This window comes from Ranitomeya imitator, chromosome 2 (assembly GCF_032444005.1).
Source record: "Ranitomeya imitator isolate aRanImi1 chromosome 2, aRanImi1.pri, whole genome shotgun sequence".
Taxonomy (NCBI): Eukaryota; Metazoa; Chordata; class Amphibia; order Anura; family Dendrobatidae; genus Ranitomeya; species Ranitomeya imitator.
The window spans coordinates 597,767,476-597,791,389 of record NC_091283.1 but is presented as its reverse complement, the minus strand read 5'-3'; the positions used below and the strand labels follow the sequence as shown (position 1 = coordinate 597,791,389).

Below are 23,914 nucleotides of genomic sequence, written 5' to 3'. Positions count from 1 at the left end.
ACAGGTGTTCTATGGGATTCAGGTCTGGACTCATTGCTGGCCACCTTAGAAGTCTCCAGTGCTTTCTCTCAAACCATTTTCTAGTGCTTTTTGAAGTGTGTTTTGGGTCATTGTCCTGCTGGAAGACCCATGACCTCTGAGGGAGACCCAGCTTTCTCACACTGGGCCCTACAATATGCTGCAAAATTTGTTGGTAGTCTTCAGACGTCATAATGCCATGCACACGGTCAAGCAGTCCAGTGCCAGAGGCAGCAAAGCAACCCCAAAACATCAGGGAACCTCCGCAATGTTTGACTGTAGGGACCGTGTTCTATTCTTTGAAGGTCTCTTTTTTTCTCCTGTAAACTCTATGTTGATGCCTTTGCCCAAAAAGCTCTACTTTTGTCTCATCTGACCAGAAAACATTCTTCCAAAACGTTATAGGCTTTTTCAGGTAAGTTTTGGCAAACTCCAGCCTGGCTTTTTTATGTCTCGGGATAAGAAGTGGGGTCTTCCTGGGTCTCCTACCATACAGTCTCTTTTCATTCAGACGCCTACGCATAGTACGGGTTGACACTGTTGTACCCTTGGACTGCAGGGAAGCTTGAACTTGTTTGGATGTTAGTCGAGGTTCTTTATCCACCATCCGCACAATCTTGCGTTGAAATCTCTAGTCAATTTTTTTTTCCGTCCACATCCAGGGAGGTTAGCCACAGTGCCATGGGCTTTAAACTTCTTGATGACATTGCGCACGGTAGACACAGGAACATTCAGGTCTTTGTAGATGGACTTGTAGCCTTGAGATTGCTCATGCTTCCTCACAATTTGGTTTCTCAAGTCCTCAGACAGTTCTTTGATCTTCTTTCTTTTCTCCATGCTCAATGTGGTACACACAAGGACACAGGACAGAGGTTGAGTCAACTTTAATCCATGTCAACTGGCTGCAAGTGTGATTTAGTTATTGCCAACACCTGTTAGGTGCCACAGGTAAGTTACAGGTGCTGTTAGTTACACAAATTAGAGAAGCATCACATGATTTTTCCAACAGTGCCAATACATTTGTCCACCCCCTTTTTTATTTTTGGTGTGGAATTATATCCAATTTGGCTTTAGGACAATTCTTTTTGTGTTTTTTCATTGAAGACAAATTAAATGAAGATAATACCAAATAATTTGTGATTGCAATCATTTTCAGGGAGAAACTGATTATCTGACAGAATTGCAGGGGTGTCAATACATTTGCCCACAACTGTAACAGTAAAGACTGCAGCAGGCACAGGATACATAAATGTCGTATCAGAATGCAAGTTATTGCAGAAGCTTGGGTATCCATGGTTATGACCACTCACAGTTTATTAGGTTAGTGGTCATAACCATGCCTAAGCTGTTGCAATGCCCTGAGAACATGGGGTAAGCGACATAGCGAATCAGAAGAACTATACCACATTTTTAATTGGAGGAATTTACTAATATTATTATTACAACTACTACATATTGTGATAGGATTTTGGAGAAGGTAACACCCCTTTAAGCTCTGGCTTCCATTCTTGAAGGGAAGAGGAGCTCATGAATTAGAAGTAAAAGCTACACCATTGCTGAAGCTTGTTCCTCTGTCATAAACCCTTTTTAGAGGACTTCTCCCAGCATTCAATGTTATCCCCCCAATTCAGTGGGAAAGGATTAACTGATTGTGGGGGACAGGCTGCTGAGACATCCAGAGATCCTGACAATGGGGCTTTGCCGGTTCCACCTCTGCTCCACTCAGTCTATCAGACTGCTGGCTATAAACACCGTACATGGTTTTTGCAGTTCCCCTGCTGCGTACATTTCTGGAGTAGGATACGCCGCTTTAGTGGCATAACTTATGATGATTTTGATGGATGCAGTGACTACGCACTGTCCTGACGAAGCTATGCTCATATTGGCGCAGCTGGCTGGGATTGGCGTATAAATGCTAAAAGTCACAATATTTTCGCACAACCAAGTTTTTACAGAGTTGCACAAAACACTAGAACGAAGTAGTCTCTGATTGTCCTACACAGCAATCATCTTAGGGGATTTAGCAAGCAGAGAACAATTCCCAAATGAGTGTGCTTACATAGCTGTACCCACTCCTAACACCAGCTTCTAGGCCATCATTCCTGAGTTCAATCAGCTTGGTCAAATTGAGGGGGGGTTTTTTATGCAATTTGCACAGAAACACAATTTAGCACCCTTAGGCTATGTGCACACGTACAGGTTTTTTTTGTGTGTTTTTTCACCTTTTTTTGCGCTAAAAACGCTATAAAAACTCATTAAAAACGCATACATTATGCATTCTATCATTTAGAATGCATTCTGCATGTTTTGTGCACATGGATGCGTTTTTTTCCACGAAAAAAACGCATTGCGGTAAAAAAATGAGCATGTTCATTATTTTTGCGGATTTTCTGCGTTTTTCCCGCAATTCTATGCATTTGGGAAAAAACGCATAAAAAACGCACCAAAACGCGTCAAAATCGCGGTAAAAACGCATGCGGATTTCTGACATAAATGTCCGGTTTTTGTCAGGAAAATTTCTGCAAGAAATCCTGACGTGTGCACATACCCTTACAGTGACGAACTGCACAATACATAAATCAGTATCATTACAATTTGATTGGTGGACTTACTTAACCATTACTTGACATTTTCGCTGAAAATCATAAACTCCAAATCCATGACTGGTGCCAAACGCCAACAACTTCCATTCAGAGTGCAGCGCCAAGGAAGTGACAGCAGCAGGTGGTTGGCACTGGACTAAGGCAAAAGGCTGAAACCCAGGGGCAAAGCGCACTGCGTCCTGTCGTGCGTGTAGACGCTCGTGGCCTTTCCAACGATATCCTTCCTGCTCTTGTAAGAGATCCACCTGGGTATGGTCTACTGTGTGCTGGGAGGTCTCATCGTTCAGCTCCAGGACAAGGACCTGGCAAAAACAAAAATATAGCAGTTACAATAAACCATTTTAATTGGAAGAATGACCCAATGAGCAATGATGGGCCACTAAATGGTGTGTCTCGCAAGACTTGGGGTCCCCAATTATGAGCCAGAGTGGCTCTCACAGGCAGACTAGTCTAGGTTTTATATGTCAGTGGTCAATTGCTATCATTTATGGAAACATGGGTAGTAACTGCAAGAGTCAGGCTAGTAAAAACCGCATGATTGGTGGGCCGGCTTGATTTCAAAAGGGCTTGTCAAGATTTGACAGCCTTTTTTTTTTTACTGTGGTTTCTTTAGAAACGAAAGAAGAAGATTGTTGAAAATATCTAAGATAACCATGGAAAGGCTTATATTCTTAATTGATTTTTTTTTTTTTTGTAGAGTGAAGTTGCCTACTGTGTCTTGCAAAATTATTCCACCCCACCTCCCTCTTCCTTTTTACCTATTTTGGTAGATTAGAACTAGTGATGAGCGAATATACTAGACACTCGAGATTTCCAGTGCATGCTCAGGTATCCTCCAAGTATTTTTTAGTGCTCGGAGATTTAGTTTTTCTTGCCACAGCTGAATGATTTACATCTGCTAGCCAGCATAAGTACATGTGGGGGTTGCCTGGTTGCTAGGGAACCCCCACATGTGATCAAGCTGGCTAATGGCTGTAAATCATTCAGCTGAGGTGAGGAAAACTAAATCTCTGAGCACTAAAAAATACTCGGAGGACACCCGAGCGTGCTCGGGAAATCTTGAGTAACGAGTATATTCGCTCATCACTAATTAGAACCTGTGTTTAAATATTTTTGTAATCCAATTTGTGTGTGATGCATCAGTACTGAGTAGTGTAAGTTGGTGAAGGGAAGTGAGAAAAATCTGAGCATAAATTAAATGTATGGGATAAAAAAAAACAAAAAATTGGCATGTGCATATATATTCAACCACATTTGCAATGAAACCCCTAAGGGTATGTGCACACTATGCGGATTTTGCTGCGGATCCGCAGCGTGTCCGCAGCTGCGGGTCAGCAGCAGTTTCCCATGAGTTTACAGTACAATGTAAATTTATGGGAACCCAAAAACGCAGTGCACATGCTGCGGAAAAAAACGAGCGGAAATGCAGCGGTTTACATTCCGCAGCATGTCACTTCTTTCTGTGGATTCCGCAGCAGTTTTACAACTGCTCCAATAGAAATCCGCAGTTGTAAAACCGCAGTGAAAACCGCAGAAAAACCGCGATAAATCCGCAGCGGTTTTCCACTGCGGATTTATCAAATCTGCTGCAGAAAAATCTGCAGTGGACCTCTGCTACGTGTGCACATACCCTAAAGATTTCTAGTGCAAGCAATTACCTTCATAAGTCATGCTTAGTGACCACCTATGTGCAATCTAAGGGTCACATGGCCTGTCATATAAGAACCTTTTCTGAAAGCCAAAGAGGCTGCACCATTAAGCAAAAGGCACCAATAACCAAACACTGAAGACCAAGGAATTCTCCAAACAAATAAGGCACAAAGTTGTTGAGAACTACAAGTGAAAGGTCCCTGGAGCACCATCAAATCCATTATCATCAAATAGAAATAACATGGTACCACAACAAACCTGCCAAAAGAGGGCCGCCCACCAAAAATCTCAGCCCAGGGAAGGAGGGCATTAATCAGAGAGGCAGCACAGAGACGAAAGGTAACACTGAAGGAGCTGCAGAGTTCCCAAGCAGAGATTAGAGCATCTGCCCATACGACCACAATAAGCGGTACATTCCATAAAGGTGGCCTTTATGGAAAAGTGGGCAGAAAAAAAAGCCTTTAGTTACACACTGTAAGACTCATTTTGAGTTTGCAAAAAGATGTGAGGGACTCCCCAAATGTATGGATGAAGGTGCTGTGGTCACATGACACCAAAATTGAACTTTTTGGTCACCAAGGTAAATGCTATGTCTGGAGCCAAACCAACACAGCTCATCACCACAAGAACACCATCCCCAAAGTGAAACATGGTGGTGGCAGCATCATGCTGTGGGGGATGTTTTTTGGCTGCAGGGACAGGGAAAAGCATTAAGCTACTTACTGGTAGCGGCGTTTCTCGGAGGCCCATGACAGCACGACAGAGACAGAGAGAGGGGATCCGCCCATTAGGAACAGGAAACCTACAGATACAAAAGGGCGGTACCTCTCCCTTGCCTCAGTTGTATTTCAGAGTCTTGAGAGGACTACCGCGGTTAGTGGCACAAAAAATATACACTACATACAATTATATACAGATTATATACAAATTTCCAGCTATATATTTGGAACTGGTATCCTGAGTGAGATATATACATCTATAGGAAGTGCAACCCCCAGTGAATAGGGAGGGAACTAAGGGTGCTGTCATGGGCCTCCGAGAAACGCCGCTACCAGTAAGTAGCTTAATGCTTTACTCGGACTCCCATGACAGCACGACAGAGAGAATTACAGAGATGTAAGGTACCTTAGGGAGGGACTATGGCCTGTAGCACCCTTAACCCGAAAGTGAGATCAGAGGAAGCCCCCAAATCCAACCTATAGTGCTTAAAGAAGGTGGACGGGGATGACCATGTGGCCGCCTTACATATCTGGTCGATTGATACTCCAGATTTTTCCGCCCAGGATGTAGCCATGGCCCTGGTGGAATGCGCCCTCAGATTCTGCGGAGCCGGACCCCCACCTGCAGTATAAGCCAAAGAGATAGCCTCCCTAATCCACTTTGCTAATGTGTATTTTGATACCCTAAGTCCCTTTCTAGGATTTTGGAAAGATAAAAATAATGCATCATCTTTCTTCCATGTGTCGGTAACAGAGATGTATTCTAGCAGGCATCTCCTAACGTCTAATGTATGGAGTAGTTCTTCCTTAGGGTTAGCAGGATTAGGGAGGAAGAATGGTAAGATTATCTCTTGTGACCTGTGAAACCGTGATGATACTTTTGGTAAATAGGCTGGGTCCGGTCTGAGGATTACTCTGTCTGGTAGAAACTCTGTATAAGGGGATACCCTGGAGAGAGCTTGTATGTCTCCTACTCTACGGGCAGATGTAATTGCTACCAGAAATGCTGTCTTAAGGGATAGCGCCTTAATTGAAGCTGTTTGCAAAGGTTCAAATGGCTCTTTAGTCAATGCTGATAGGACTAAGTTGAGATCCCAAGGCATAGATCTATCTTTCTGAATGGGTCTAGATCTACTGGATGCCTTAATGAACCTTGAGATCCAGTAATTATTGGCAATGTTACAGGAGAATAGAGCCCCTAGGGCCGAGACCTGTACCTTTAGAGTACTAGTGGATAGACCTAGTTCTAAGCCTTTTTGCAGGAATTCTAAAATTTGTTTTACAGGTATTCCTTCTTCTAAATTGAAATCAGAAGAGGCCAGAAACTTTCGCCAGGTTCTAGCGTAGATTATTGTGGTTATCTGCTTCCTACTTTTCATAAGGGTTTCAATCAAACTCGTTAAATGAAGGTTCTTTACTTGCGGATGACTGATCGGCCCCTGGTAGAGCAAATCCGGAATCTCCGGAAGTACCCAGGGATCCTCCACTGACATGATCCTGAGCCAAGTGAACCAGGCTCTTCTGGGCCAGAATGGGGCAATCAATATAACCCCGGCTCGATCTTCCCTTATCTTCCTGACTACCAAGGGTAATAGGCCTAGTGGAGGAAATGCGTATGCCAGCTGAAAATCCCAATTGATCAGGAAAGCGTCTACGGCTAGAGGATTTTCCCTGGGATTTAGGGAACAGAATTTTGTTGTCTTCCGGTTGTCCCTGGTAGCAAATAGATCTACATCTGGATGTCCCCATTTGTGGACAATCTGATCGAACACGCAATTGTTTAGGGACCACTCCCCTTGTCTCAAGGTGTTGCGGCTTAGAAAGTCCGCTTTGACGTTTTCCTTTCCTCTTATGTGCAGTGCGGATAGGGATAAAAAGTGATTCTCTGCTGTCTGGAACAGACGATCCGTCACTCTCATCAGTGACTCGGAATGAGTTCCACCCTGATGATTTATGTACGCGACCGTCACCCGGTTGTCCGATAGGATCTTGACATGATGACCCTGCAGATATGAGAGGAATTTTTTCACTGAAAGCTCTACTGCCATTAATTCTTTCTGGTTGGAGGAGGCTGATATTAGGGAAGGGGGCCATAGACCCTGAACCATCATGTCATCCATGTGTGCTCCCCAACCCGCAGGGCTAGCATCAGTAGTTACCACACGTGTTACCTGAGACATCCAGGGAACCCCCGCTGATAAGTTTTCACTGACTAGCCACCACTTAAGAGATGTGAGTGCTTTTGGACCTAAAGTAACCTGACTCTGCAGGGACCCCTGTAAGATTTTGTCATTAACCAGCACCTCAGCTTGTAATGGTCTGGTGTGGAATTGGGCCCAACGGACAGCGGGAATGCAGGAAGTTAAGGAACCCAATAGAGACATAGCCTGTCTAAGGGTCATGGATGGTTTGTCAATTGCCTTAGACACCTGTTGCTGAATATGTAAAGATTTGTCGAGTGGAAGACAACATTGTTGATAGTCCTAACAATCTTTGTATTTTTTGAGGCTGTAAACGGGATTTCTCATAATTTATGATCCACCCCAGACGCTCCAGTCTGGATGTGGCTGATTCTAGCTGGGACAGGCAATGGTCTGCTGAGCTCCCTACTATAAGGAAGTCATCCAAGTAGGGAATGATCAGGATGTCGGACTCTCGCAAGTGCGCCATAACCTCAGCCACTAGCTTTGTGAACACTCTAGGAGCTGCTGATAAGCCAAAGGGGAGCGCTCTGAACTGGAAATGGTGAATGCTACCCTCCATTGACACCGCTACTCTCAGGAATTTTTGGAAATCTTCATGTATTGGAACATGATAGTATGCATCTTTAAGATCTACAACTACCATAAAACAGTGTTTAAACAATATCTTTATTGCTGAATTAACCGTTTCCATTTTGAAGGATTCATTAACCAGGAATTCATTAAGACGCTTTAGATTAATGATCGTTCTAAACGATCCATCTGGCTTTTTGATCAGAAAAAGCGGAGAATAAAATCCCCTTCCTTTTTCTGAATCTGGAATTTCCACCAATACATTCTTGGCGCATAAGTTCATGAATTCAGCCTCTAGGGCTGCTTGCTCCAGGGGGGAGGAACGATAAGGGGTTAATTTGAATTTATCCCGAGGCCAATGATTGAAGTCCAGCTTAAGACCTTCAGTAACAATGCCTCTGACCCATCTACTGTTCGTTATGTCAAGCCATGCTGAGGAGAATGCTGACAGTCTGCCCCCCACAGGGATTGCTAGTCATTGGTCTGGTTTTTTCTGATCCTTTGAGGAACGGCGAAACATATATCCCGTACCTCTACCGCGTCTGTCTTCCCATCTGAAACTCTCTCTAGTGGGAGAGGACCCGCGTTTCTTCCCACGACCAAATCTTCTTCGACTGAAGGGTCGGCGGTAGGATGCCGAGTACAGACTTGGGAACTTCTTTTTATCATCGCTTGCCTTTTCCAGTAACTCGTCCAGCATTGGACCGAAGAGATACTGTCCCTCGCACGGAATGGCGCAGAGCTTAGTTCTGGACTGGATGTCCCCTGACCAGCACTTTAACCATAGGGCCCTGCGAGCCGCGTTAGATAGACCTGCTGCTCTGGCCGCCATTCTGACAGAGTCCACAGAAGCATCCGATAGGAAGGCTGCAGCATTCTGAATTGTCGGAAGCGCTTTCAAAATAGAATCTCTGGATGCGCCATCCTTCAGCTGAGACTCTAATTGATCTAGCCAGACCATTAATGATCTGGCTGTGCATGTTGTGGCCACTGCTGGTCTGAGGGATCCAGCCGCCATCTCCCAGGTACCTTTAAGAAAGATATCCGCCTTTCTGTCTAGGGGATCTTTGAGGGACCCCATATCCTCAAAGGGTAATGAGGCTTTCTTTGACGCCTTTGCTACGGCCGCGTCCAACCTCGGAGCTTTATCCCATGTCTCCACCACCGGATCATCAAAGGGATACCTTCGTTTTAAAGCTGGCGGTAAGGCCCCCTTTTTTTCAGGTTTTTTCCATTCACGGAGTATCAATTCTTTGATCTTCTCATTTACCGGAAAAGACCTATGTCTCTTACGATCTAACCCACTAAACATTAACTCTTGTTTGGAGGGCTGTGATTTGGGTTCCTCTATACCCATCGTGCCCCTAACTGATTTGACTACCTTGTCAATCTTATCTAAGGGTAGACAAAATCGTCCAGACTCTTCATCTGATGAAGAGGAGAAAGGACTAGAGAGATAAATATTTTCTTCTCTTTCCTCTTCTGATGAATTAGAGTCCACAGGGGTCCTATGCTTCGGGCCTTCCGCTTGGGATAGGGATCGTAATGACTCCCTTACTTCCAGCCGGATCATTTCTTTTAAATTTGCCGTACTCACGGACTCTTCTGCTACCTGGGGGAGGACAATATAGGTGATAACTACTATCTGACCTAAGGTCACTTCCACCCAACCACTCCTGTAGACCTCACCGTCTGTTGTATACAGGGGGCACATAACTTTTTAGTACAGGAGTCGGGTAAGGGGACTCCACAGAGGGCACACTCCTTATGCTTGGATTTTTCCGTACTTTTCTTCCCCTGGAAAGATAAAGTATAAGGGCCCCGCGTCACAGAGTGAACTTTCACGTAGATCACTTACCCGTGCGCCCAAGTCAAATACCGGAATCCGAGGGGGTTCTTTCCTAGACGAAGCTCTGGATCCCTGTTCGGATGAGCTTTTCCGACTAGGTTGGTCGCCTCTATCCTTTTTGGGCTCCTGACGCATCTCGTCTGACAGCTGCTGCTGCTGCTGCTGCTGCTGCTCACCACCACTCTCCATGACGGATTACGACCAAAAGCATGGTTCTGAAATTGTGACCTGCTTATATCCCCCTTGGATCCGGTCAGCAGATAGGCCAGCGCTATCCCTATTGGTTCCTGGACACAGCCAGGAGGGCAGAGGGCTGAATGATGAACCGGCGCTCAGATGCGATGGGCGCCGCCATCTTGGAACGCCCGCGCATGCGCAGACGCCCGGCGACCCGGAAGCGGCTACCAGACTCCGCCCCCCCACGTCACCGCACCCGGAAACGCTCCAGCACACGCCGAGAGCGGTGCAGGACGCCGGGGATGGATCGGCAGCGCTCCGGAGCTCGCCCACACATCGGAGCCCGGCACCCGCAGCCATGCCGCACCACCAATGGGAATACTTACCTGCGCCGACACTGATGGATGCAGGAAATCCTCCGGACTCCGCTCCCTGCTGCGAACACCACTGACGTGTAATCCAGCAAGGACCACCGTGGTGTCTCCAGGGATCTCCGCACCGGCCGAGGTAGGAGACCCCCCCCGCTACCGTAATCGGCCGGCCGGCCTGGGCTCCTTCGTCTGTAGGCACCCGTCCCCTCAGGAACAGGAAACCAACTGAGGCAAGGGAGAGGTACCACCCTTTTGTATCTGTAGGTTTCCTGTTCCTAATGGGCGGATCCCCTCTCTCTGTCTCTGTCGTGCTGTCATGGGAGTCCGAGTAAACAGAGTTGAGGGGGAAGATGGATGGCGTGAAATACAGGGATATTCTTGAGCAAAACCTGTTTCAGTCTGTCAGTGATTTGAGACTGGGACGGAGGTTCACTTTCCCACAAGACAATGACCCAAGGCATACTGCTTAAGCAACATCCAAGTGGTTTTAGTGAAAATGTGTTAGGCTATGTGCACATGTTCCAGATTTTTTGCATTTTTTTGGCTTACATTAACATTAAGGGTATGTGTCCACGTTCAGGATTACATCCGGATTAGCTGCAGATTGAACACTGCGTACAGCCGCAGCGTTCAACCCGCAGCATACTGGAGGGGATTTTATGAAATCCCGTCTCCACTAAGTGTGCGAACACGCATCCGGCGGCCCTGCGTTTACGGACATGCGGAGCATCTTTTTAGAACGCAGCATGTCTGTTTACCTTGCGGTGATGCTCCGTCGCCGCAAGGTAAATCACAGGGCCCTATGTATGGGGTAAGGAGATTCCGGATGTGTGCAATGAACACATCCGGAATCATCGCGCGTACAGAAGGGGGCGGCGCGGGTTTTCCGCTCTGTCCAATGCGCGGTCATTACGGACCGTGGACACGCACCCTAACGCTTACATTAAGCATCCCATCAATTTTAATGCATTCCGCAATTTTTGTGCACAAAAAAAGCAGCATGTTCATTAATGTTTTGGATTTTTCGTGGATTTGCTGCTATATTATTGCATTGGGAACCTCTGGAAAAATCCGCAAAAAAACACGCGCAAAAAACGCAAACGGATTTCCTGCAAAAGTAGTCCGGATTTGCTCAGGAAAATTCTGCTAACTTCCCTGAAAGTGTTCACATATCCTAAATGTTTTGGAGTGGATTAGTCAAAGCCCAGACCTTTATCCAATTGATAATCTATGGTAAAATTTAAGATTTCTGTTCACCAGAGGAAACCATCTAACTTTAAGGCTATGTGCACATGTATAATGGTCCACTGCGGATTTTTCCGCAGCGGATTTGATAAATCTGCAGGGCAAAAACGCTGTGTTTTTGCTGCAGATTTACCGCAGATTTACAGCGGATTTCACTGCGGTTTTACAACTGCGGTTTTCTATAGGAGCAGCTGTAAAACCGCTGCGGAATCCGCAGAAAGACATGCTGCGGAAAGTAAACCGCTGCGTTTCCACGCGTTTTTTTTCTGCAGCATGTGCACAGCGTTTTTTGTTTCCCATAAGTTTACATTGTAATTTGAGGAATGGTCAAGAATACTGATGGCAAGATGTGGAAAGCTCATAGGAGATTTTTCCAAAATGACAAAGCTGTAATTGCCACAAAAGGAGGCTCTACAAAGTACTGACTTTAGGGGAGTGAATAGTTATGCACACTGAAGTTTTCATTTTGGTTATTTTGTCCTATTTGCTTCACAATAAAAAGAAACCCAAATGTTCACAGTTGTAGGTATCTTCTTTACATGAACAGATGTAACCCCTCAAAAAGAAAAAAAAAAGTGAAATTCCAGGTTGCGAAGTAGCACAGGGGATGTATACTTTCGAAGTTGTGAACTTTGTTCCTAAATCAATGAGCATACAGACATTTCGTTCATTGTGAAAACTCCTTCAGAACCTGATGTATGTATAAGTCACAGGTTGTGTTCCATGCAGACTCCGGTTCTGAGTCCACATGTTTTCTGGCACGTTAGCGAATTTCATCAGCCTGCAGGAAACCACTGCCGATGTGCTATGAGCACCGCCTTTTGGCCGGCGCTCATAGCAGATGATCATTTTAGCTACACCTAGCAGGACTGCAGCTTCTAGTCTCCAATGGGGACTATTGAAGCAGGTAAAAAGTTAAGTTTAAAAATATTTTTTTTTAAATGAAAGAAATATAAAAGTTTCTGAGACTATGGCCTAATGCACATATGGGTGTCATGCTTGTGTACTATTCAAAATGATAAGACACAGGCATACCACCCTCTGGACTTTGGACGGCTGCTGCCTCACCAATTGTCTGCTCAGATATGTTGTCAGATAGGGAAATGCTGTATAAACAGCAGCACTTCACAAACCCTGTAAACTGAATGATTCTTCAGAAAATGCTGAAATGTGTAGATCCCAAGTTTTTTAACATCTTATAGTGATATGTAAAAAAAAAAAAAAAGAAAAAAAAAACACCACACACAACAGAAATCTTGCAATTTTCACACTGGCCACTACGCCTCATACTAGAATCAGGCTTCCTGATCTATACGGAAGAAGTTTCAGCAGTCTCAATATATTCAGACAGAATTTCAATCAAAGGTCACAATTGAGGATGGTCGCCAGTCGCCTCCTTCCCCACTCTTCAGAATATTTTATGAAGCCTAATCAAATAATGCTTCAATAATAAAGAAATACAATTATTCTTTTCTTTAAAAAAAATAAAATAAAAAAAAAAATACAATTGTGACTGGAAGCAGAAGTCTAATATTAGGCGTAAATGCAGGGTACAAGAATTTCTGTTTTAATATAGTTAGTGATATGAAAAAAACATGTAACAATAAACCTCATCTAGATAATAGACAATTTTTTTGCTGACACATTCCCTTTAATAATTTGTAGTTGGGTGAGGGGTGGCACTTCATTTTACAATCTGTGTCTCCTACTGTGTATATAGATGTGGATAAGGCACATTCATACAAAACTTTCTAAGTTTCCAGTGCTTAGCCAGTTTGCATCTCGGCTTTGGGAAAATGGCCGCCGCGATCTCTTGTGCGCACGCGCGGCATCCCGCGGCCATTTTCCTGAAGCCCCGTGCAGCAGAGCACTCCATCTGCGCACGCGCGGCCCCAGGAAGATGGCCGCCCCCACCGATGAAAGGGATGACAGCGCAGATCGCGCGCTGTGTCTTCACGTGGGCGCAGGGAATTCGGACCTTGGACATGCGCACACCACTACGCCACCAACGGACAGCTGGGGAAGAAAAGAGCGCTGTGAACACGCCCACCCGACCTGACCAGCCTGATTGACAGGCGAAAACAGCGACTTTGGTAATGTATTTCTCAGCATACATGGGGAATCAGGGTACACTACATACACTATAGTAACGCACAGCGCAGGCCCTATTTAACAGTATTTATAGCTCAATCTGAAAAAACGGGGTGACAGGTTCCCTTTAAAGGGGTTGTCTACTACTGGGACAACCCCTTTTTATTTCCCATGTTTGCCCTTGTTAAAATAAAAACATAAACAAAAAAACCTTTATACCGCCCTCCGATGCCGGTCAAGCAGTGTCACCACCCGTGTCCCGACCCGTGTCCCGGGGGGCTTACATGAGGTTGTTAGCCCAATCAGCGCCTGCTTCACTGTCCCCGCCTGGACAACCCCTTTAATACATTCCCCTTCAAGCGCATTCACCTGTCCTGCAGTCCCACCTATAGATAGGTAGCCACTGTATTTACAGAGGTAAATCTTCTGAATTCCCAGACGTGGATCATCACTGTAAGGGTCAAAGCAGCCAACCTGCAAAGGCCAAATAATAAGTCATTATCATAGGTCTGCCACTTTCAATAAAAAGTTAACAACACCAATGTTTCAAGGGTATTCTTTTCATACAGTCACTATAATCATGATCTCTAGTCATACGAATATGCCCCATTCTAACTATACACAAGACTCGCTGGGCAGAGTGCGCTTGTCTGGGCAACCAAGTGCTACCTGCATCCCTCCATACCTGATGGAAGACTTAGCAATGAAAGACGTTCTCTGGGTTTTGAGATTTTCCACGTTTTTCTGCAGCATTTTTTTTTTTTAGTTTACCTAAAGGGGTTGTCCTTTTCACAAATGTTTCCCCATATGTTCAATTTGTAAAAAACCCACACACACACACACCAACCATACTACTCTTCACTCACCCAGTGCCGTGTCTTTCCCGCTGCCATGGTCTCTGTTTGGCTGCAGTGCTGACATCCCATCACCAGTGCTGCAGTCAATCACTGAAGTCATCGACTCTGAACATCTTGTACTGTAAAAACGGGCTCAGTGAGTAGCTGCAGCCAAGCAACAGAGACCAGGGCAGTGGCGAAAAGACAATGCTGGACACAAGGAGAGAGAGAGTGAAGCGTAGGGGTTTTTTTTTTTTTTAGAACTAATTGAGCATACGGGAAAGACATTTTCCTTTTTCCAGATTACTCATAGTTAGACATGTGAAACTAGACAACGAACTGCACTCACTTTCCTCAGTGGGGGCCACTCCTCTTCTCCTTGGGAGTTCAGGTTTTCGTTTGGGTCCATATCAGTCTGGAACACTCCCACTGTGCTCATTTTGTACATCAGCTGAAGGCAAATGCCAGATGCATCCCAGAAGCGCACAGTGCCATCCTCATGCCTGAGAATGGAGAACATCCATGTCAATTGTGAAGAAAGACTGCTACCTTTTTCAGCAAGGATGATCGTAAGACAACGCATTATGTTTAAGTCTTAAGAAACAAAGAAAGATCAATCTGATCGATATATTGTCAAAGCCAAAATCATTACAATGATTCAGAGGTTGGCACCCTAATCTTATAAGGGGGCCGCCAAGAAAACAAACTGATTCAAAAGCAACTTTCAAATTACTAAACAGACTTTATGCTCCATTAATGACAAGTCATGACGTGTGAACATTAAAAAAAAACAATGATTATTAAAGGTGATCTACATTTGGGATGAAAGTCAGCAGTCACTATTTGACTGCAAACTTGTGAACACTCATCACTCTCAGGATTTTACTCTGGTCATGTAACCGCGAGTATGTGATTTGCATACTTCAGGCCACATTCTGACTAGTTGTGTGCGGCTTTGTTCAATGTAAATGAATTGAGCGAGGCACCTCACGTCTAGTCGACTTGATTGCATGCATGCAAATACTTGCGGTCACATGACCACCCGCACTGAAGAATTGCCTCAGCGATCCCTGCGCCTCTCCCAATACGACACAGCCCGGTCACCCGCCGTCAGAGAGCAGGCTGAGGCTGGCAAAAAAAAACACCAAAGTCGCAAAAATGTTGCAAAGCCACAAAGAAAAATGGTTGATGTAATGCAGAAAGAGGTTTTGGAACACAGTATTACAAGGAGTAAAAAGTAACTCGTGTCCAAAAGGGGCAAAATAGCTCTCAACATTATGGGGTTAAGGTATTCCAGCTTCAAACATCAGTGAAACATGGACAGGGTTCAGATCACAATGAAAAGCATTGTGCTCAGCTGGAGAGACCCAGAGATGGGCCTGGATCTTCCATATGCCAATAAAGTAGAGAGGAGTCAGCACTCGTCCTAGTGTGTGTTTGACTCATCCGTGTATGTAGAATATGTAATGAACTGGGACATATGGGCACATTCACATTTTGCAGAACAGTACAGGAGACTATTTTGGATCTACATAAATAATGGTAGATGAAAGGGAAAAAACACTGACCCTGTTAACAGCAAATCCCTTTGTCTTGGTGCTTCTGCCAAGTTCACACCACCATCAACGGGCCATGCCTGTAATGAATGGAGAGCAGTCAGTAAGAAGCATCTGATAAATGTAGTGTTTTAAATTAAATCAGTCAGCAGGTTTTTGGCATGTAATCCGAGTAATGCTGTGTGAGGCAGAGATCCTGATTCTAGTGATGTGTCACTTACCAAGCTGTGTGTTGCCGTTTCATTGTTTTTATCAGCAGGAGATTATCACTACAAGACTAGGTGTTTTGTGCCTCCTGGTCAACTTGTTCTTTGAAAGCACAACCCCACCACAAATTAGCAGCTTTCTGTGTACACTGTATAATGATGGTGCGGGTGAGGTTATACACAGCTCATCATTCTAAGCTCTGCTAGATGTGCAGCAGAGAGAACAGTGATTGGATCGCAATGACAGCAAGCAGACCTGCAGTGACATCGCTGGAATCATCAGTCCTTACATCATGCTGCCCTCAGATTATACAGCAACCTGGTGACTGATTACCTTTAAAGGTTGCCTAAATGTAGCAGTCAGTCCGTGCACTAGAGGTAGTCTACTAAACACCTGACAGGGGAGGTCCAGAAATAACACTGTGTCCACAAACAAGAACTGTATTCTAAGTAACAAAAACAATAGTTTCTCTTTATTCACCACCTTTGAAACATTTCAGCTTTAAAAGGAGAATTGTCTTTTAGTAATCAAAATAATTTTTATTCTAGTATTTATAGTATATTTTGGTATGGAGCTGAAACTTTATGACATTAGGTGAATAAAAGGAAGCATTCTTATTACTGTAAGAAGCCATTCTTCTGTTAATACTAGTTTATAGGAGTGAATGATCGAATTTCTGTTTACTTCCATTCCTTTATACAGTATATCTACACAGTGATGCTATTTTCTGCCATTGGGGCAAATAGTGAAAAACATTATTGATTTTTTTTTCCCATTTAAATTCTACTTGCTCTCCCTATGGGCAATCCCAAATTCAGCTATTGGCAGATTTTCATTGGCTATGTTATGCAGATGCATATTCCCAGATATAGTGTGGACGGGCGAGGAGAAGCAGAGTAGGCTGCCTCCACAACAATACCGCTGCTATGGCTCCTATGAGTGAAGGACTTCCATTACTGCCGATGCACATGGGGATCAATGACCAATGGAAATACTCCATCTATCGTTTTCTACAATCCTATTAACCAAACAGCACAATGTTTTGAAATCTGAGAGCAGACCGGCTCCCACACTATGCTGTCCTCATAGTCCAGTGGTCTGATGACATACCTGCTGTGTTTTCAGCTATGCCCCACTCTCGCAAAACGCACAGCAAAAATACTTGGGAACAAAGTACAAGAGAGTCTATATGGCTTACCCTTCCACTTACAACCCTGCCAAAGCCATCAGAGGTCTCCTTACCATGCTGGAGTACTGGGTGTTCTGCTTTCTGCCTGCACTGATGATTCTTTCCCACAGCTTCAGTGGAATAGAGGAGATATGGTAAGAACACGTGATTGCCGAGCAGTGTAAGGAAACCAGGTAAGGGCACTGAATTACTGGCCAGCCAGGTGTCTGGAGATCAATGGCCACAAGCTCTTCTTCGGCAAGGACCAGAAGGGCACGTGGGTCATCGTAGTCTAGATACAAAATCATGTTCATATTTGTAAACACAAACATATTACACAAGTTTACAAAAATAATACTGCTCACTTTCCTAAAAAAGTGCAACTGTTATTTTACTGGGGGCAAACAGACAGATTGAGAAAGGGTGTCTGAGTAGTGCACAACCTATTTAAAAGGGAACAGGTCATCAGTTATGCTGGCTGGACCACGAGCATGAATCAGACACTGGCTATGTGATTACAGCCAGGCATGTTCTACTTGGAATCCCTGCTGTATTTCACAGTACACATCTTTAGACACTTTTCAATGAGTCTCAAATGACTAGCCTAAGGATGGATCTTCACTGGCGACTCCTCCAGTGGACGGAATATAGGGAGAGATCTGTCAGTCAAACGTATTGGGGCATGGAGGAGACAACTGGGGACCTGCCTTGGAATTGTTATCCGAGTCACAGAGTCCCCCGGCCAGCGTTTCAAGGTATATGTACTCACACTGCAGAGCAAAACATACGCGGCACAGCCAGTGTCTGATACATGCCCGTGGTTTGGGCAGCATAAACCTGATGAGAGGTTCATTGTACGTGACAGTCGACAGAAAAAAGCAGCACCGTCTTCTAATCTTTTTCACATGGACCATTGGTCAGTGTTCAAAATTGCTGGCGTGCACAGGTAAACAGAATCTTATTGAGCACACGGACCGGAAATACACCAGCCTGCACTTGGCCATGCAGATATAGTTGAAAAATTGCTTCACGTTTCATCCTGTGCATAACAAAGGGTGAAATCCACACTAATAATTCACACGCTGTCAATTTAAAATTTGCACTGCATGACTATTTCTACACAAATGTTTTTTTTCCTAGAAGTTTTCCACTTTTAGTACAGTCACTGGGCCAGTGCCAACATCTGCATTTTGGCTGCAGCAATGGCATCAGTAACTCAGCTCGGCAGCTCATGTCTTCAACAGCTGAGCAACTGAGCACAGCGATTGGCTGCAGTGGTGAGGAGCACTTTTCTAAAAGTGGAAAAAATGTAAAATCATGAGGTTATAAAAAAAGACAACCGATTAAGGATTTTAATTTTATCTACATGTCTTCAGATATTCCTGTCCCCCATTTTCCTACTAAACCCCCTCCCCAAAATCCCAATACCATCTTTTACTTACCAGCTGAGGGATCAGAGTTGCAGATTACCAAGTGATCAATTATCCTAGACGTGAAGTCAAATGCCACTTGTTGGCTAGCATTGACTACAGAGATGCTGTGCCTGTCTCCGTAACTAGCCATTGGCATGCCACCTTGGAACACAATATATGGTGACCTGGAAAAAAAAGCAAGAAACCATTAACAACAAGACTGCAAAGCCAGAGCGAGCATTAATGTAAAAAATTTCAGTTTCATAACTGAAACAAGTCTTACCCTCTGCGTGATGTCAGCCACGTTATTTTACAGATTGCTTTACAGCGGAAAGGACCTAGGAAAAGAACAGGACTTAGTGCCAATAGCTATTCCTGCTGCCCATACTAATCTTATCTTTTTTTTTTTTTAGATGGAATTACCATATGGCACTTTATTCTCCATGGGAGACTGTTGTATAGGTTCACCGATTGCTTCCCACTGACTGTAACCTCCATCATTGTGACAGCTTATAATCTGCTGTGCGTCTCGGCACCAGAAAACATTTTCCAGTTGCTAAAACAGAAGTAAATAATTTGAAGAGACCAAAGGAACAGAATGTAAGCGGTTATGATACACCAGGAACAGATAATGTACACATTAAGCATATTGCTACCTGGGTGCCAAGGAATTGCTGCACGCAGCGGCCAGTTCTCACATCCCAAACAATCATAAGTCCACGACTATAACCAATCAGGATATGGTCTGGGTTCTTCGGATGCTCCTGCAAAGCTTCCACAGACTCAAAAGGGCGTCTGTTAGCATACTCATTGGGGAGTCTGTGGATAAATGAGAAATAGGACGAGAAAAATCCTCAAAGGTCTAAAACAGCCATTCAAACTGAACAGCGTTGCTTACCCGTGTAAGGCGGTATCATGCCCAACTGTTTTCTCCTCCAGTACTTGCAAGGATGGTAGTGTAAGGGTGAAAACACTGCCCCCTTCTGTGCCCACATACAGCCGTTCTCCAGACGAGTGGGCAAGGAGCACCTTAATTTGGGTTACACTAGGAGGTGCCCTGTTAACATAGGAACAACAATATTCACATCAAATTTAGATATTAATACCAAAAACATTGTGAGTGCAAGAAAATGGAGGCGACCGGCAACAATGTCATTATTGTTCAATATTGCAGGAGTTTCACATTATACATATGGCAGGTTTATGAACTTACATCCGCTACAACTCGATAAACCCCCTCAAAGATTCATTTTAGGGAAACATTTCTTGATATGTCTGTTTGTTTAAGTAACTATTCGTATACCGCATAAAATAAAGAGTTGATGGAGGGCCTCTTCTCCATTCACCTTCCTCTGGACCTCCTAAATTCCCTAGGGGACTGGGATAGAAAGTCAGCCAGGCTGTTCCTATACATATGCATGGCAGGTAAACCTCTCATAGCAAGAAAGAAATAGTCCACTCATTGTGTCTAGATCTATATGGATAAATGAAGCTGTCCGCTCACTGTAACACATAATTGGACAAATTTGGGCAGACCTGGGACCCCTGGGATGTCCATGACTCCACAGCCAACTTTTTAGATGCCAACTTTTTAGATGTCGGTATCGCTGCAGCGTCGCTTAATGTGAAGGGGCCTTAATGGGAGTCACAACCATAAAAACTCGCTCCTTGATCCCCGCTTTTTTTTTTTTTTTTTTTTTTAAACCTCGTCTTGCGGTATGTACCCCACCTTCTTTCCCTTTTCACTTCTTATTAAAAATGAATTGTACATGTAATTGAGAATTGAAATACAAAATTCACTTAATGTTAAGTGGTCTGAGTTTGTATTTTCGTAAAAATTTCAATAAAAATTTTTTCACCAAAAAAATAATCCATTAAGCTTTTTTTGGTTAAAACTCTTCTGTGGTGTTCCTCAGTTATTCACCATATAAATAAGAAAGGTCTTAGAGTGAGTTTTAAGGGACCTCCTGGGTCATCGTGTCCAACCCCCTGCTCAATGCAGGATTCACCAAACCATCTCAGACAGATGTCTGTCCAGCCTATTGTTACTATTCTTTGTCGCCATTGTACCTACCAAACAGACATCTAAACTATACCCATGTCCATTACGTGCTAGGCTCACTCCTCTACTTATTTTGTCACTTATGTATTTGTACTGTATAGTTTGGAGAACAGGATAGGCTGGTTTTCAATGCCAGTCTAAACTTGCCCATGGCTGGCAAACAAACCCAACCAGGAGCACTAGGGAAGGTATGAGAGAGGTCAGGCTACACATCTGCTAACAGTAGACATGCATCAACAAAAAGCGGATTTAGTTCCCATAACCGCACGAAGAGAAACATGTGAGTAAAAATATAATATCTTTATTAATAACTAGACATAAAAACAAACAAGGAACAATACTTGATATCTAACAACAAAGTGTCCTGTGAGAGATGATAACCTACGTACTATCCATAAACATAATAGCAATGTTAACCAGTAATAATGGTATGTATATACAATTTGCTGTATGAACTGCTAGATGAATAAGCTATGATGCCTGTTGGTAAACCATAACACTATCCAAAATATAAAGATGCAGGGGGAAGCATCAATACTACCATATGCCTAAGCAATAACCCTGTACATACACTGAATCCTGCGTCATCAACACAATCCTCCTTCTAGCTCCTATATTTCTAATAAACAACAAATTATATTAATGTGAAAGAGACAGTACCGTAAATGTAGTAGGTGCCTTCTCCCACGTGCGCCCAGACGCGCATTTCGCCCAGAGCTTCTTCTGGGGGGCGTGGTTAATGTGAGGACCTAGCGGTCATTAAATACAACAAGCCACCAATAGAGATTCGGCATATAATAAGGGGCGTGAACTACGAGGTAAGTAGATGTCCACCTTACTAAACGGTGCATGCGGCCAATGTCCGCTAAGGATGTAAACAAATGCACTTCCAGGTCAGCGCTCACTGGAACGCAAGCAGAATCGCCAGCGTGTCCAGGTACGAACACTTCCGGAAATGCACGGAGCTAGGACATCAAAGCGCATGCGCACAGCCCAGAGGACATACCACACAGAGGGAGAATGCCAGTATCGAGAGAGCAAAGAAAATTAACTCATTGTGCATGTAAAAATAGAAGAGGAAATAAAATAATTATAAACCAGTGTACTTTATTAAATAAAAATAAATAGTGATTGTGAAACCGATGTGAATATGTGATGAATAAATGTGCACCAAATATATTTACTTATTACATTGTGTCCAACTCAATATAATTTAAACCCATAACAGGGATACTGAACGTGCATAAAAAATACATTATTAATAAAATGGTGAATACCAATTAACCCCTTCATGACCCAGCCTATTTTGACCTTAAAGACCTTGCCGTTTTTTGCAATTCTGACCAGTGTCCCTTCATGAGGTAATAACTCAGGAACGCTTCAGTGGATCCTAGCGGTTCTGAGATTGTTTTTTCGTGACATATTGGGCTTCATGTTAGTGGTAAATTTAGGTCAATAAATTCTGTGTTTATTTGTAATAAAAACGGAAATTTGGCGAAAATTTTGAAAATTTCGCAATTTTCACATTTTGAATTTTTATTCTGTTAAACCAGAGAGTTATGTGACACAAAATAGTTAATAAATAACATTTCCCACACGTCTACTTTACATCAGCACAATTTTGGAAACAAAATTTTTTTTTGCTAGGAAGTTATAAGGGTTAAAATTTGACCAGCGATTTCTCATTTTTACAACGAAATTTACAAAACCATTTTTTTTAGGGACCACCTCACATTTGAAGTCAGTTTGAGGGGTCTATATGGCTGAAAATACCCAAAAGTGACACCATTCTAAAAACTGCACCCCTCAAGGTGCACAAAACCACATTAAAGAAGTTTATTAACCCTTCAGGTGCTTCACAGCAGCAGAAGCAACATGGAAGGAAAAAATGAACATTTAACTTTTTAGTCACAAAAATGATTTTTCAGCAACAATTTTTTTATTTTCCCAATGGTAAAAGGAGAAACTGAACCACGTAAGTTGTTGTCCAATTTGTCCTGAGTACGCTGATACCTCATATGTGGGGGTAAACCACTGTTTGGGCGCACGGCAGGGCTTGGAAGGGAAGGAGCGCCATTTGACTTTTTGAATGAAAAATTGGCTGCACTCTTTAGCGGACACCATGTCACATTTGGAGAGCCCCCGTGTGCCTAAAAATTGGAGCTCCCCCACAAGTGACCCCATTTTGGAAACTAGACGCCCCAAGGAACTTATCTAGATGCATAGTGAGCCCTTTAAACCCCCAGATTCTTCACAAATTGATCCGTAAAAATGAAAAAGTACTTTTTTTTCACAAAAAAAGTTTTTTAGCCTCAATTTTTTCATTTTCACATGGACAACAGGATAAAATGGATCCTAAAATTTGTTTGGCAATTTCTCCTGAGTACACCGATACTTCACATGTGGGGGTAAACCACTGTTTGGGCACATGGTAAGGCTCGGAAGGGAAGGAGCGCCATTTGACTTTTTGAATGAAAAATTATCTCCATCGTTAGCGGACACCATGTCGCGCTTGGAGAGACCCTGTGTGCTTAAACATTTGAGCTCCCCCACAAGTGACCCCATTTTGGAAACTGGACCCCCCAAGGAACTTATCTAGATGCCTAGTGAGCACTTTAAACCCTCAGGTGCTTCACAAATTGATCCGTAAAAATGAAAAAGTACTTTTTTTTCACAAAAAATTTATTTTCGCCTCAATTTTTTCATTTTCACATGGGCAACAGGATAAAATGGATCCTAAAATTTGTTGAGCAATTTCTCCCGAGTACGCCGATACCTCATATGTGGGAGTAAACCACTGTTTGGGCACACGGCAGGGCTCGGAAGGGAAGGCGCGCCTTTTAACTTTTTGAATGGAAAATTAGCTCCAATTGTTAGCGGACACCATGTCGCATTTGGAGAGCCCCTGTGTGCCTATGCAATGGAGCTCCCCCACAAGTGACCCCATTTTGGAAACTAGACCCCCCAAGGAACTTACCTAGATGCATACTGAGCACTTTAAACCCCCAGGTGCTTCACAGAAGTTTATAATGCAGAGCCATGAAAATAAAAAATAATTTTTCTTTTCTCAAAAATGATTTTTTAGCCTGGAATTTCCTATTTTGCCAATGGTAATAGGAGAAATTGGACCACAAATGTTGTTGTCCAGTTTGTCCTGAGTATGCAGATACCCCATA

The 23,914-nt window shown here is 43.6% G+C and overlaps 1 protein-coding gene across 5 annotated transcripts in view; it reads right to left on the bottom strand.

Annotated features, from left to right (window-relative positions):
- Positions 1-23,914, bottom strand: part of LLGL2 (LLGL scribble cell polarity complex component 2) — a 128,898-nt gene that overhangs the window by 21,105 nt on the left and 83,879 nt on the right. For all 5 annotated transcript variants that reach the window (XM_069752360.1, XM_069752362.1, XM_069752361.1 and 2 more), the window contains exons 6-15: positions 19,575-19,733; positions 19,333-19,495; positions 19,100-19,232; positions 18,960-19,014; positions 18,707-18,861; positions 17,339-17,556; positions 15,902-15,969; positions 14,683-14,836; positions 13,867-13,971; positions 2,631-2,923 (exon numbers count right to left, since the gene is read on the bottom strand). In XM_069752360.1, the coding sequence (XP_069608461.1) occupies positions 2,631-2,923; positions 13,867-13,971; positions 14,683-14,836; positions 15,902-15,969; positions 17,339-17,556; positions 18,707-18,861; positions 18,960-19,014; positions 19,100-19,232; positions 19,333-19,495; positions 19,575-19,733 (1,503 nt within the window). The remainder of the gene's footprint in view (positions 1-2,630; positions 2,924-13,866; positions 13,972-14,682; positions 14,837-15,901; positions 15,970-17,338; positions 17,557-18,706; positions 18,862-18,959; positions 19,015-19,099; positions 19,233-19,332; positions 19,496-19,574; positions 19,734-23,914) is intronic.